Source organism: Besnoitia besnoiti, chromosome VIII, assembly GCF_002563875.1.
Source record: "Besnoitia besnoiti strain Bb-Ger1 chromosome VIII, whole genome shotgun sequence".
Taxonomy (NCBI): domain Eukaryota; phylum Apicomplexa; class Conoidasida; order Eucoccidiorida; family Sarcocystidae; genus Besnoitia; species Besnoitia besnoiti.
The window spans coordinates 1,948,000-1,963,375 of NC_042363.1; the positions used below are offsets into that span (position 1 = coordinate 1,948,000).

General features: G+C 61.3%; 1 protein-coding gene across 1 annotated transcript; it reads left to right on the forward strand.

Moving 5' to 3' along the window:
* Positions 1–1,613: 1,613 nt before the first annotated feature.
* On the forward strand, positions 1,614–14,729 carry BESB_083970 (3'5'-cyclic nucleotide phosphodiesterase domain-containing protein; the record flags this gene model as incomplete). The annotated part of the gene is made up of 12 exons (XM_029366747.1): positions 1,614–1,679; positions 2,395–2,795; positions 3,334–3,476; positions 3,599–3,895; positions 4,047–4,678; positions 5,667–7,868; positions 8,726–9,322; positions 10,028–10,464; positions 10,892–11,017; positions 11,744–11,846; positions 12,412–13,953; positions 14,550–14,729. 12 exons carry the CDS (start codon positions 1,614–1,616, stop codon positions 14,727–14,729), a joined length of 6,726 nt encoding a protein of 2,241 aa, XP_029217207.1.
* Positions 14,730–15,376: the final 647 nt, after the last annotated feature.

Consider the following 15,376-nt stretch of genomic DNA (forward strand, 5'->3'; position numbering starts at 1 on the left):
TACGCACTGGTGGTGTTTAACAACCCAGCCCACAAGAGCCTTTGCATTAGTTGCCGAGATCGGTGGCACGTGATGTGCCCGTCTCCAAAGACCTACGAAGCGTAAAACAGACAGAGTGAGGCGCATTATTCTCACGCGCTGAGCGATGCGCCTCCAGCTGCTTCCTTGAGTGGAATACGACGTTCCCGAGCATGATGTAGTTGCTGAGGGTTGGCTAGGGCGCCTGCAGGGAAGATGTGGAGAGCGAAAAAGGCGACCGACCATTTCTGCGGTCCCACGCGTTGCAATCTATTCTTTGAACGGAGCTGCGCCTCTTCCGGAAATGAGATACTACTTGTTGCATCAGCTCATGCGCTTTCTCATTGAAGACAGGTTACACCGACGATTGCAAATAGACGCCGGATCCTTTAGGCGGCCTCCTGGGAGGTGACGAAAACTGTGGAAAGGTTTGAGGCACTTTCTTGCCCTTCTTCCGAAAAATTCCGCCTTCTTTCTCTGCTTCTCGTTAGCTCCGACGGGACATCTATTGCCTTCACCTCGTTAAGATCCGTGTCGCCCAGTGATTCAGAGGCGGAAGGTCCATCCGCCACGAAGAATTACCAACGTGGAGGGGGAAAGGATGGCGTTACTACACTGGTCGCGCGCGAAGATCTGCTAAACAAGGAAGCAACAGCAAGGTAAACACAGCACTCTCTTGCGCTCTTAGACCTATGAAGGCCCTCAGTTGCTGAGTAGCGACATCTCCGCAGAGAGTAGGTAGACAAGGCCAGTGAGGCGAGGTTTACTGAGGCACATCGTTCCGCCACATCCATCCATAGCAGGCGTGAGGGCGCTGAAGATACCTTCGACAAAACAGAAAAACCCAGTCAGGCTTTCCGTGAAGAGGTAATACAAGCATAGCCGCACTTGAGGACAGAACCAGAACCAGCTTAGGCTTACGACGGAAATTTGAGCAGTGGAACCGTTCCGCAAAGCCGGCTGGTGACGGATTACGAGAAGGCGAATCGTGAGGCAATGCACGTCTTGGCGCTCCCTCTCAAAGCTCGCGCGACGCATCCAACGAGCTGACTTGAGAGTGGGCAAGTGTGTCGGTCATAGGGAGAATCCAGAATGCCGCTGCTTGTCCCTCTGTGTGCCCAGCGCGCTCTCAAGGTGAAATAGGGACCACCCGCAGACAGCGAGAGCCAATTCCAGAAGCCTCGCACGGCTGCTTAAACACAGACGTTTTTCTGAAGGAGGCAGGGAAGGCGGCAAACATGCAGCCGAGGCAAGACGTCGCCGTCACCATCTCCTCTCCGCTAAACGAAAAAGGGAGGTTGCGCGAGGGAGACGAACGTGCCGTTGGCTACCCGTGTCCCTCTCCTCATGGAGTGCTTCCTGCCACACCGAAGTGGAGGGGCAGAAAGGGCTACCGCTCGGCGTGGACTGAGAGAAGAAGTCTTGCAAATGCATGCTGGAGCGCTGTCCGCTTTCTCGTTCAGAGCAAAAACGGTCAGCCGCTCTGGCGACACGACCGACGCCGAACCGAAGAACGCCCGAAAGCCCCAGCGCTCTCCGAAGGCAAGCGCGAGACGTTTTGGAAGCGCAGGCCCCTACGAAAGCTGCTGAGGGTCATGCTCCCAGTCTCAATGAGGTTTGAGGACCCGCGAGACGAAGACAAGTTTGCCGCAAACATCCAGGTATCCACTACGAGCTAGTGAGGCGAACACCTGCTGTCTTTCGCCGTGTCTTGTCTCCTCAGCGAGCCCTCTTCTGCAGACGCACATATGCATTTAAGTGGGACTTCCGTCACTAAACTGCATTGACCGGCGGAGTTTCAACCTCCTTACTGCAGGGGCCCGCCTGACTGTACATGTCCGCACGCAGCATCCGGACGCCCCGCTCTGTAGAGTGCTGACGCTACACGGGAACACCTGAATGTGTTTTCCCTCGTATCTCTGCAATTACACACTTTAGCGGTCTGGGTTTATCTTCGCCGCTGGAGTTTCGCCTCCGTCTCGGACGCCGTCGCACACCGCAGGCAGCCCCCTGTTCCGCATATATACAGCCATCGTAGCCGTACGGACTCGGCACTCCAGTACTGCCGATCTTTCGGCTCGTGGAGGGTGTCAGCGCTTAGGAGTGCTAGGACAGGCAGCCACTCAGACGTGGATCGTAGCCGGTGAAGAAGCAGTGGCTTGCCGAGGCGGTGGGAAAACATGCAGCGCCTCACGGATTTCTCCCGTTGCAGCTTATCTATAGGTACGGCAGGCACGTCGTTCATTGGCGGTGTGAGCAGCAGTTCATGCCTTCGTTTTGTTTCTGTGTCTGGTGTCCTCCGTTCTTCTGACACGGTAAGGCGTGGCTCGTAGGCCGTTTGGCGTGTTTCGTGTCCGGTTTGTGCCTTGTGTCCAGCACCAACTGCAAAGGAACATCTGGTGGACGGTCAGCATCCCTGTATGCTCGCTGCTTTTCGAGTTTGCGATGACCTGCGTCTCCACACCAGACTTTTCGCCTCGTTCACGCACGCCGCAACTGCTCTATACTGTGGGCACGTTCACTCTGGTGACTGTTTTCGGCCTGCTCTTCGTGCTGTCCCACATCTCCGCCTTCCTGCCGCTGCTCGAGAGCTGTCTGTGCATCAGCGGTTGCCTATACAGCTTCCTCCTGCCTCTGCTCTGCGACCACTATCGCGTGGCAGCGCTCCTAGGTCTTTCGCCCCAAGAAACCTGGGGCAGAGAAAGCTTCTCCGACGGCCCGGTTCTCATGGCATTGACTGCCCTCCTTTTTTCCGTCGCAATTTTCATCCCAGTCCGGTCCGTGGAGAAGCCCCGACACGCAGCACGAACCCAAACGCGATAGCGACAGGGTAGACACTCGACGCTTTAGTGACCCGTCGTGTTTGATTTTCAGCGGCCTGCTCTAATGCGCGACGAGCCAGCTTGCCGTCCTTTTTTTGCGTCTATACATACAGAAGCATTTTTCATATGTGCATACATGAGTGCATCCGGTAACCTCCTTGGTTGTGGACCCGCGGTACCCCCCAGGGGTAAGCGAGAATCTACCGCGGTTCAGTACCGAGCTGTAAGAAATGGAAGCATTACGCTAGGAGATGGGTGTGCATGCCGCGTGTGCGCCGATGCGGACGAAGAGCTGGCATGCGGACACATCTGCTTTGAAGCACATCTGCGTCCTCAGCTGGGCGGACCCCAGTCTTCACAGCGCACGCGAGCAAGGACTACACGAGAGGCCTGGGTCTGAGACCCCTGTCGGTAACACGCGTTGTTCTGCGGGTTTCGCAGAGTTGTTCATGCTGCAGCGCTGAAATGTTTATGCCCTCTTTCACGCCTTCAGAGATATATGCCTGTGGCCGGTGTGCCTCGTGGCGGTCGCGTCCTTCCAGACTGCGACGCTGCTCACAGGCGGAGCGGATGGGCTTCGTCCAAGCATCATAAACGGTCTTCTGTTGATGCTTCTTGCATACCTCGCCCTCGTCGGTAAGTTTTCAGCAGGTGGCGCACTGGCCACGGTGAGCCGAGCGGCGGCAGGCCGCAAACGACGACGGGCCCTGACGGAACCGTTGTCGGCGTGCCCTTCGTTGTGTGCCTCACGCGCATAGGTCGCCGCGCCCTGGAGCTTCAGCTTCGCCTGCAGTGCGAAGGAATGCTGAAGGCCCAGGCGTCTGTCGAGGCTCTCAGAACCCGTCTAGAGGTCGCCGCGTCCCTCCCGCCACCCCCCGCGCCTCCCACCGCCCTTGAGTCGGTCATGAATGCTCTCGACGCATCTCTGGAGCGCATGGGCAGCATCAGGCTGGCTGTCTCTTCTAACCTGCACCACATTGCGCCGGGCCTAGGGTCTCCGCCCGCGTTTCCGTCTTCACTTTCCGCTTTTGTTCGCGCGAGGACGAAACACACAGGTGAGGACCTCCGCGCGCCCGCCTGTCCCGTCCGCGCCTCCTGGTAAGACCCCTGCCTTCTGAAGGCCTTGCCAAGTTGCCAGCATGACGACCTGAACTTTGTTCCGCGCACAACGTTCTTTGTATTTGCCGCCTGCCGTTCTGTACCCAGACGAGGCTTCCGGCCGCGGTCCTCCAGAAGAGTGTCTCTGCTGCCTTCTGCCCCCCTCCCCGGCCCCCGCCTGTGTATGCGTGTTTCCTCAGTGCCTCACCCGCGCAGCGCTGCTCTGGCAAGCCGCTGGCAGTTCATTCCTCGTCGCTCCGCCGATCGCTTCCGCGAACCCGTTCTCTGCTCTGGCCTTCACTGCAGGCGACCTCGCAGCAGGCTCCCGAGAGAGGACTGCAAGCGACGAGACGCCTAGAAACGAAGACTGGAAGAGCGTGAAGGAGAGCCCAGCAGATACTGATTCCGCGCAAGGCTTCCACGGCGTTCTGCATTTCTTGCTGTCTCCACGCAGAAGATCGACACGAGAGGCGGCGAACGAGCAGGGAACCGATAGAAGAAAAACGTTGAAGAGACGCAGCCTTGGACTCGGGGACGAGGAGGCCCGACACCGCGAGACCGACGATGGCGGGGAGGAAGCCGATGGTGCTCGCGATGAATACGGGGATGCCCTTGCCAGTCTCTGGGGAACATGGATGTCCGCGGAGATCGACCGCGTCATGGCAGACGTGCAAGGGATCAAGCGACAGCTGGGCAACCTTGGCGGGCTTCTCAAAGTCGACGTCAACGCGATTTTACGGGTAAACACATAGCCCTGCCCTCGACGAACGAGGCCAGCGGCAGCGTAGATGCCTGCCCGATATCGAACGCAAGCATCCAACAACCATCGTTCGGTGCGGCACGGAAAGCGCACAACACACACGCACACTCCACTCACGTACACGAGCCATGCAGCGCACTACATGTGCGAAAAAACGAGAAAAGGGTAGCTGCATGCGAAAGGGTACTATGAAAAAACGCAAGTGACGCTGGGAGAGGTTGACGGTTTAGCGGCTTTTCCCCGTCACCGCCGTCCCCAAGCCCCCGCCTGTTTTCGAAAAGGACGTGGAAGAACGCCAGTCAAGGCACTGAAATTTAGCAGCTGTTTTTCTAGTCGAGAATCGCTTACGTATGTCTACTGAAACAAGGGTTCAGAGAGGTACTCGTGCGGGCCTCCACACGTCCTCACACCCCCCCCCCTCGCCGCGTAGGCTGTAGCAGGGCTCTGTTGACCTTGCGTTCACCGTGAGCAGACGAATTCCTTGCCTGAAGACGGCACAAAGAGGGAAAACGGCGAGAGACGGAGTGCGCTGTTGAAGCCCGTCGCCAGCGGGTTCAAGCGAGAGAGAAAGAGAGCCACACTGTGCAGGCGATTGCCCAGTTCGCGCTCTCTATTGAGAAGGCGTTTACGTCCTCGCAGTGGCTATCTCCAGGTTTTAGCTGCGTTTCCGTACAGGGGCGCTTGGTGCTGGTGACCCTCTCCTCTTCGCTGGCGCCGCCCGCCATCCCAGACGTTCGACCTTTCGGTGCTTTCGTCGCTTTTTTGGCCGCCCCGTCAATCGCATCTTATTCACGCTTCTTCGAGTCGTCACGCTGTGGTGTGCCCTCTAGCCCTCCTGTCATTCAGCGGCGACCCGCGACTTGGCGCGGCATTGCTGCAGCGAGGTTTGCACGCGGGTTTAGGGTTGATCCCCGCCCTTCCAGCACCTGGATGGCGCGGCTTTCGTTCCTCTCTTCGCTGCGTCGTAGGCCTCTCTTCCCGAGGACTCTCCGTCGATCTCGTACGCCTCTTCGCCCGCTCTGTCTCCTGCGAGCGCAAGCGCGAGCTCTGCTTCGCCAGAAGGCGCGCGCTCTAGCTCGCCTGAGAGGCCGCCGCTGGACGACCGGCAGCTCCCTGTCTCCGCCGCCGAAGCGCCTCAACGGCTCGGTCTGGGGCCCTTGGCTTCACCGCCTGCGTCCATCGACGCCGCCTCCGCGCAGGCCCGCGCGCTCTTTTCTCTCGAGGCGGGGGGCACGTCGCGCTTCGCCACCGGGCAGCCGCTGCCTCCGCAGTCTGTCTCCGTGCCTGCGCACGTTTCCAGGAGCCGTGAGCGCGGCCGGAAAGCCTCTTCGGCGGCGTTTCGCCGCTTCGTGGGGTCGGAGATGATAGGGACTCAGGGGCCGTCGTTCCAGCCGTCCGCGTCTTCCTTCGTGTTGCCGTTCGAGGGCGCCGCCCGATACAGAGCCACCCCACACAGCACCGATGTGCATCTGCTCGCTGACACTTACGCAGCGCTTCGCGCGAAAAATATGCACGAAGTCCACCGAACTGAGCGGGGACTGGGAGAAGCAAGTGCCCACTCGCATCCGCCGCCTGGCGAAAACCCCGCCGCTGCGCGAGCTCTCGCTCTGCCGCGTGCGCAAAAAACCCGAGCGGAGAGGACAGCAAGCGAGGCCGGGCGCAAGCCTGAAGACAAGACACTCGGCGAAGCCAGTCCTTCAGAGAAGGGCAGCAGCTCAAGCGATAAACCTGGAGGGGCCCGAAGGCCGGCGAGCCCGCAGGAGCGCAGGGAGAGAAACCGCCGCGACGGCAAACCAAGTTCATCGCCAGAAAAGCTCAAGAGCGTCGGAAAAAGAGGGCGGATGCACGAAGAAGGACTGCTGAAAAACAAAAACGACCAAGAGACTTTTGCCCTGCCTAGCCAACACAGCCGCACAGAGGACTCGCCGCGGACTCCTACTCTCCTCGGCCGCGGCGGCCCGTCCCCAGGGCCTCCGCCTGCAGCTTCCATTCTCCACCGCGGGAGCTCCCTGCATTTCCCTCCGTCTGCTTCGCCGTCTCTGGCGGAGACAGAGGGGTGGGGCTGGCACCGCCGCGGCAACTCGCTCGCCGAGGAGAATGCAAACGAGGCGACGCAGCTGCGTGAGGCAAATGCACCGGTTTACTTCTACATCGGTGACGAGGACGAGGACGGGACTGGGTGCAGCACCCGGTCGTTGTCGTCGCTGGCGAGCTGGAAACCGCAGAGGCCGGCCTTCGTGTCGCTAGCCGACAGGCTGCCAGCAGATTCTGGGGCCTGCCTCCCCTGCCCTCCCGCGTTCCTCGAAGATGCCCCTGAGGCGAGTGAAGACGCGACGCGGCGGGCTCGCGAGGGAGCGCGGCACAGAAAAGCTTCGTTGCCCGCAGACGCTCCATCGCCTTCGCGGGCACATCAGGCCTCGTCCGCATGGCCCGAAGAAGAGCCGGGGCGCGTGGAGGCGACACACGACGTCAGGCGAGTGCAGACGGGCAGGTGGGAGGTGGGAGAGCAACCCACGATCGAGACACGGGACCACAAGGAGGGTCCGGAATATCCAGGCGGTAATGGCCGCTTGCTCGAAAGGCAGATCTCGACTGCTTGCGCCAGCTACCTGCCGCTCCACCAGCTCGCGGCCTTCTTCGGCGCCACGCGCTTCGCGGCGCTGCAGCACGCCAGCTACATGAGCCTGCCGCTCTCTCCATTTCAGCAGCGCGAGGGCAGCCTCACCCTCTCACTCGACCAGCCGGCGGGCTCCCCCGTCAACGGCGCGGCTGCAGATTCAGCTTCGACCCCACGAGAGGCCGCTTGCGCGCGGACGGACACGAGCCGCCTCAGAGACGTATCGGCGGGAGGCAGAGCGACAGAGTCGCCTCCGCGTGGTGGCGAGGGAGCAGCGGGAGAGAGCGACAGGGAGAGGCGAACGGGCACTGAGTGGCGGCGACCAGAGAGAAGGAGGGAGTGCCGAGGCGAAGAACACGCTTCATCGTTGCACGAGCCCGCGTATAACGAAGCAAGCGCAAGCGACTCCGCTGGTAGCCTTCGGTGGCCAGGATATCCAGCCACGCAGACATGCGAACGGAGGTTGGAGAGACTTCGGCAATGCATTGGGGTCTGCTGGGCTCTCGACCCCGTACAGCTTCACGCGTGCTCAGGCGAGCGCGCCTTGCAGACGGTAGGCGGGAGAGCGTTTGCATTCTGCTGTTGGCAGAGGACGCAGTCGAGGTGCGCGGCTCAGCGGTGGCGATCTCGCGCCGAGTCGGCTCGAGGCGTTTAGTGCTGGCCTGGTAATAAAATATGCGTCTCGGATTCGACTCGAGAGCGCGCAGCCATACACGCAGACACACTGGATGAGGTAAAGGAGAACGTAAATTTGAAGGGGGGGATACGGACGGAGACGGCAGTCAGTTGGCCTCCACGCCGCTGCGTTGCAACGAGAAAAAATGTTTGCAGACTCGGGAGTGCGAAGACAAACATGAGGTTGAAAATGCCGCTCGGCTGCGGTACGCCGCCGCATAGTCCGCCGCCCGCCCTTGAGGTCTGGACAGCAGGAGCTGAAGGCGGGAGTATCCAGACCAGAAGCGCAAGGGGCAGCTCTGTAAACGTGCGTCGCGAGCTGTGCGGCAAGAGCAGATGTTGGCATCGGGTGCAGGGCGTAGCATGTCTCTGGACCTGCCGCGCCGCGTGTAGGTGAAAGGCCAGACCTTAACAGAGCAAGCAAGGCTCGGACGAAACCGCTCCACGCTGCCTGCAGACCTCGCGATCTGCCCCACCCTCTCTCCGACTCAACTCTATTTCTTCCACCGGGTCCCGACCTCCTTTCGCGTCTCTCAGCAGGCAACTCTGCGTGCTTGGCTTCAATCCTTTATATCCTTTCCTGCTGGCCGGTGATTGGCAGCTGCCTCGCACTTCGTTGCGAGGTGGAGCGATGCGAAAGGCACTCTCCCTGTCGTGTGTCTCCACTTGTTCTGCCGCTGGCTCGTGTCCTCAAACCGTTGCGTCTTTGCGTTTTTCGGGGTCCTCTCTCCTCAGGTGGGCGCAGAGCTCCTCTGTCTCTCTCCGTCCATATGCGCCTTCTTTCGCCTCTCTTCACCCTTCGCACGCGAGCCGTCTCCGGCGCTGGGGTCGTCTGCCTTCCTGGACGGCACATCTCGGCTCCTCCGCAGTTCCTTGCCGGCGCTGTCCTTCCTGGAGGCACTTGCGCGCGGGTATCACGCCTCAGCTTCCTACCACAACTCCATGCATGCTGCGGACGTGGCGCACATGCTGCGATGTCTGCTGCGCATGCCGGCGCCAAGCAAGCGGCTTCCTCAGACCGGTCCCCGTTGTCCGGCCCCGCCCTGCCCAGCAGCCGCCTCCTCCGCGGCTTCTGGCGCCTGCGGTGTAGCGAGGCGCGGCGACTCAGCATTCGCGCGAAGAGGCAGAAACGGCGCCCGCGCCCGAGAGACCGGCGCAGGAGGCGACACGCGGCTGCCGGAGACGGCGCACCAGGAGGTCGCACCAAGTGCGGCTGCGAGTGAAGGCGACGGGACTCTCTGGGGGCTCCTGACACCCGCGCAGAAAGCTGCCTCCGTCGTCGCTGCTCTCGCGCACGACGTTGGTCACCCCGGCACGACGAACGCCTTCGAGGTGAGCTGATGCGTCGCTGGACGTTTCAGCAACGGCGGACCTACGCCTGAGGAAAAGCGCGCGCCTCGGTTTTCCCTGCGCGCCGCCTCGCCGTCTGCGTGTGTCCGGGGCCCCATGCATTTGGGGACGCGTCCCCCCATGCATTTGGGGACGCGTCCCCCCGCGTGCCGCAGCCTCTCTGCCTGCTCTGTTTCTTTTCAACGGGCTCCGCATCTCGCGACGTTGCGCCTGATGCATGATTGCTTCGTGACAGCGGCGGCGCGAGTATCGGGCGCCAACCAAATGCGTGTGCATCCTCGCTGGCTGACTGCCCGGTGCCGCTTCCACAGCCCTCGCAGCGAGCGTGGCGCAGACCCGTCTGGTGTTGGCAGCGTGCGCTGTCTCTGTGAAGCTCATCGGCGGCGCTAGGCCCCCCACACTCCTGTCAGCGAGAGTCAAGCCTGTGCACTTGGAGAGGCATCCGTACACCAATACAAGTCTGCCTGCATCTGCGAGCCCCTTCAGGCGCCCACACGTTCAGCCCGAGGGCGAGCGAGCCCAGCTGACGATGATGCGCGCGTGCCGAGGCGTCCGCAGACAGAGGGGACGCGTCTGCGTGAGTCTCCGGGTGCCAGCGTAACGGATTTTCTAGGCGCTGACGCCTCATGCAGGCAGGTGGTCGCCGACCGCGGATTCGGGCCCTGAGTGTGCCGCTGCTTTGTTCAGATGAACCGCCGAAGTCTCCTCGCGCTGACGTACAACGACAACTCCGTTCTGGAGCAGTTCCACTCGTCTGTCGCGTTTTTCCTCCTCCATCATCATCAGTTGCTGCTTCCGGTTCTTCCTCAGCCGCCTCCCACGCTTCAGACGACGCCGACATGCACGCCCGCGCCGCCGCGCCGAGGAGATGCCCAGGGCGAGCCGCCCGCCGACGGGCCCCCGCCAGCCCCGCCTCGGGGCGAGGGCGCACCGGACAAAAGCGAAGCCGCCGGCGACGTGCTGGACGAAGACGTTCCACTCGCCGACCGCATTCAGGAGGAGGAGGCGTACAGAGCCTTCCGCAGAGAAGTGATTGAACTGATCGTGCACACAGACATGAGCAAGCACTTCTCGCTGCTCGCGCTCTTCAAGGTGAAGAGACAGTCTGGAAGCCTCGACGTCACGTAAGTCATTGCGCATTGAGCGAACCCGCAGCGCAACCTTTTTCCGCTCTCCTGGACTGATTCTGTGAGGTGCCTCTTCGCGCGCCGCTCAAAGCCGAAGCGCTGCAGGTCATGCACTTGTCCATTTCCGCGGGCACTGGCATTTACACCTTCTCCAAGTGGAGTTGTGTATCGTTTACCGGGGCCTGTATCACAGTGGGGTAGCCGCGTACGCTGAGGTGCGCGTCTTCGCCGCATAGTGGCACCTGCGGCTGTCGGGGAGCCGCGGTCTGCGGCAGTTCCTTCCGTGTTGCTTCTCAACCACCCCGAAAGCGACACGGTCATGTCACTCTCGAGCGTTCCCCCACAGACCGGGAGTCTGAGTTGCAGCGGGGCTTCAGTGCATGTGCCTCATTTCATGTTTTGAGTGTCGGTCTCCTGCGGCCAGCACCAGCGAAGAGGATCGCTCGATGCTGCTGAAGATGCTCCTGAAGGCCGCTGACATTGGCCATGCAGCGAAAGCCTTCGACCTCCATTTCTTCCTCTCCTGCTGCCTCATCGAGGAATTCCACAGGTGCGCCCTCATGCAACCTGCGTGCGCCTCTGCACGCATGGCCTCCGCCGTCACTCCTCAATGCCCACGGCCTGGTACTTTTCTTCCACTAGTCGCCTGGAGGAAGCCTCACAGCAGAATTGCCTGCGCATCCCCCGTCTGGACCTGCAGTAGGAAGCACGACAGGTGCAGAGCGGATCCCGCTGAGGATGTAAGACTCAGTCACCGCAGCGGAAAGCCTCCTCCCTCAGCGTCGCTGCAGCCCCGACGCTGAGTTGCATAGACGCGCAGGCTTGCCCGGCTGTCAGATACTCCAGCAGCTCACAGGCAGGGCTACACCCTCGCGCCGCCGGAAACGCGAGGAAGGAGCTCTTCTGGCGCCGGGAGTCTTCAGCGGAGAGGGGCAAGACTTTGCGTCCTCTCTGACTTTACGCGCCTCGTTCCAAACTGCCGCGGCGAGGAGGGAACGCGAAAGAAGGGGAGAGAGCGAAGCCGAAAATGGACGTCCACGACTGAGACGCAGCAGGGCTCGCGAAAGGCCTAGCCACTCCGCCCTCCTCCGAGAAAGGACGGAGAGAAGAGAAGGCTGAGGACAGAGCCCCGATAAGATGAAAGACGCCGCAGAAAGTGGAGAGAGACGAGCGGCGAAGACGAGAAGAGCGCATGCCAAAGCGCCAAAGCGCACGTTGGCATCGCAAACTGAATGGACTGCCTCGCATGTAGGTATCTGTTTGTGGTGTCGCTCAGGCAGGGAGACGAGGAGAGACGCCGAGGCATGGCCATATCGCCGCTGTGTGATCGGCGCCAGGCACGGAGGCAAATCTTCTCTTCGCAGGCCGGCTTCCTCCAGGTGTGTCTCCTCTGTATTGTCTTTCCGCTCTCCGTCTGTCCTCCCCCATTTCACATCGACGCGCGACGGCGCTGCCTCGCACACTCGCTGCCCCCCTTCGAGCCCTGCGCCTCAGGCCCCTCGTCCTCTCTTCTCTCTACCCAAGCCTTAAACTCTTCACGAGCGCGTACGGTCCGCGGCTGTCACAGCTGTGATCCGAGAATGCCGTCTTTTTCTTCTGTGGGGGGGGCTTTCCAGCCGCCGCCTTCTTCTCATCGACACATGACCATCGAGCGATATGCATGAGCTTGCGCGCAGCCCGAGTCTCCCCGACGCCGCTTCGCGCGGGCTTGCAGCCGTCGGCGCTGAGTGCTGTCGCCGACAGGCACAGACTTCATTTCGCGAGAGAGCGCCAGGCTGCTTCTCGGCTTTTCAGCCAGTTGGGCGAAGCGGGTTGCGTCCCTCTCCCCTCCAGGAATCCCGCCGTTCTGCTGCACCCTGTTGCGGCACCGTCTCCTTCCTGTCCTCCCGCGGCCGCGGGACATGCGTCTCCTCGTCCGTCTTTGCTGGCTTCTGATTTCTGCAGGTCGTCTGCCTCGACTTCTTCGCAGAGCTCGCCCAGGCCGCTGCCGACCTTGCGCGCGACCGCGCCGCACAGCACGAGCAACAGAAGACGTATCCAGTCTCGTCGCCGTTTCCCGCCTCCGCCTCGCCCCTTCGTGACGCGCCGCGGAGTGCGGACGACCCACCTCGCAGGCGGCGTTGCGGAGGCCCAGGCGGCGCCCCAGTCGACAGCGAGGAGGGCGGGAAGGTCCCCGAGGGGGGCCAAATGCCCCGGCAGAGCCTGCCTTCCTCGTTTGCCGCGCTCGGGCTCGAGCCGCGGGTGCGTCGGCAGGCGCGAGGGGGGGACGCCTCGCAGTTAAGGCGCGCGGGGTTGCTGGGCCTCGCGGCTTCTGGTTCGCCTGGATCTGTTGCGCCTCCTCCGTGTCCTGTTTTTGCATCCGAAGAACTGCCTGACGAGAGACGCAAGCGCCGAGCCCCTGCGCGGTCCCACCCCACGTGTTTTCTCTCGGAAAAAGAGTCGACGAAGCTGCGATTCCCGTCTGCCTCCGGGCCCGTCGCCCTTCCGCCGCAGTCCGCCTCTGCTGCAGCTGCGGTCGGCTTTTCCTCAGCGCCCCTCCGAGACGCAGGTGCCCCGCCCAGCGCCCCTACGACGGGCCTCTGCGGCAACGACCGCGTCGGGCGCCACCGACCCGAGCCCGCGGAGACGCCGGCGGCTGCGGCGGGCCGGGCGCGCGGGGGGGATCCAGGCCTCGGCGAGGGCGTCTCCGCGGTCGGCGCGCGGCGCAGGGCCTTCTCGTTTGGGCTCCTGCAGCCTTCGGCCCTCCGCAGGAAATCCGACTCGGGGGGCGGCGCGGAGAAGGGCGGACGAACGTACATGCGGAGCCTGTCGTCTTTTTTTAGAAGCCCGAAGCCGAGGAAGGAAGGCGAGCTCGGCGAGGAAAGGGCGAGACAACGCCGCAGCCAGACTCTGCCTTCGTCTCTCCTCTCTACACCTGCATCGAGGTTCGCGGAGCGCTGGGGAGAGGACGACCGCGGGTATCGTGGAAGGCCTCGAGAAGACGAACCCGAGGCGCAGGAGGAGGAGGGTAACAAGGCCGAAAATGGACAGAAGTCGAGGCAAAGAAGAGAACGCAGCTTGCCGTCTGGGTGTAGCCTCACCGGCGGCGTAGACCTTGACGAAGACGCAAGCGCCACTGAAGCGGAAGGCGGTGGAAGACGGGTTCAAGGTCAAACATCCTGCGAGGCGGCAGCGGACCTCAGTGACTTGCGAGGCACCGCGTTCACGCAGGCCGAGACCCATCCAAACAGTGTGAACGAAGCGAGAGCGACGCGGGACGGAAGACGCCGGGGCGAAGACGACGAAAAACAGGAAATATCACAAGGGGAAGGAGAGAATGACGATGAGGAAGACGAGGAGAGAACGTGTGACTGGGATCTCTGTAACGTCTGCCAAAGGCTCAGTCGGAGGCGAGGAGACCCCGAAGCTCAGCCGTCGGTTTCGCCCCCGCCTTCCCTTCTGCAGAATTGCGTAGAGCAGATTCAACTAAATAAGAGAACCTGGGAGGTATGTCAACCAGTACTGAAATGAGAGTCGCCGAGTCAAACATTTACATACAAAAATATATGCACACCCACTGCAGGGGGCTCCGTTCCAAGCCCTGCTTACGAACCAGGCACATGTATATATATATATATATATATATGAATATATATATATATACATACATACAGTCACATGAGGATATGTGTTTATATGTATGTATCGATATGCGGGACACGAGAGTGATGCCTGGCGCGGAAGAAGCAGCACATGAATTCGTGACAAATAAGCGTCGCAGCTACAATTCAAGTTTTTTTAACAAGCAAAAAAGCGGCATCGCTCGCTTCTAGTCGAAGGCGAAGACGGTTACAGGCCGCTCGTTAGGCACTCCTTCGGGTTGGACGCATTCTCCCACGGGTGTCGAGGCAGTGCATCTACAAATGCCTTCTGCTCCACCCAGAGCGAGCGAAGAGACGCATTCACGCTTGCCCGCGAGACTGCAAGCGGGGACCAGCGCCCGCGAAGATGAACGCTGCCGCGAGAAGCAGGTCTCCCGGTACCACCGGGCGCCTCTGAGTTCGACGCGAGAACGCATTCTTCGTATCCTATGTCTCTCGCAGGCCATGGTGGAGGGACCCCGGGAGCCGCCGTGTCTCCTCCCCACACAGGCACTGTTCGGGCCCCATCCCCTGGAGGGCGTCGGAGGCCTGGTGCGGAGACACCTGGGAGCTGCGTCTGTACCTGGGGAGCTGGAAAAACAGAATCTGTCTCGCTGGAAATCCTCAGGCAACCAGGCCTAGCTCCGTCGCTGAAACGACTTTCTCTTGACCTTTCGGCCTCTCGAGGTGCCCACGAGTACCGCGTGTGATCTTTCCTGTGTCGTGGATGTTCAGTCTCTTGTTCCTTTAATGTTGACGCGTACCGACTCTCAAACTTTTTGTCACTGCCGTCAGAGTCTTTTTGCCTCTCGCCGCTCTCTGGCTTCAATTCTATGCCTCTGCTCTAAGCTTCTCTGCGTGATGTTGGCAAACGACTCTTCCGAACGCTTGTCGCGATTTTCGTTTCTGAACCGCACGCAAACAACGCTGTCTATGATCTACCCTGCACCCCCGTGCTGAGACAGAACGCAGCTGGACGCACGAAGTTTCGGTCCATAGCCCGCCCCTCGTTTCGAATCCGATGTTCTGTAGTGTAAAGCTTCCTTGCATCTCTGAGAAGAGAGGGGGGGTCAGCTCCGCGTCCTTCCGGCCCGCCGGGTGCCTCTGCTCTCCCTTCCTGTGACGCGCCTCAAGTTGCCTCTCACTCGCTAAGTTTCTTTTCCCCGCAAAGCCCCTCCCTGCTGCGCCATTTAACAGGCCCCGCGACGCGCGCAGTTCCGGCTGCCGCTCCCTTCCCCCCTCGCCCCCTTCCCCCCCGGCGCACTACGCGCTCCACTGGGGAAGACAGT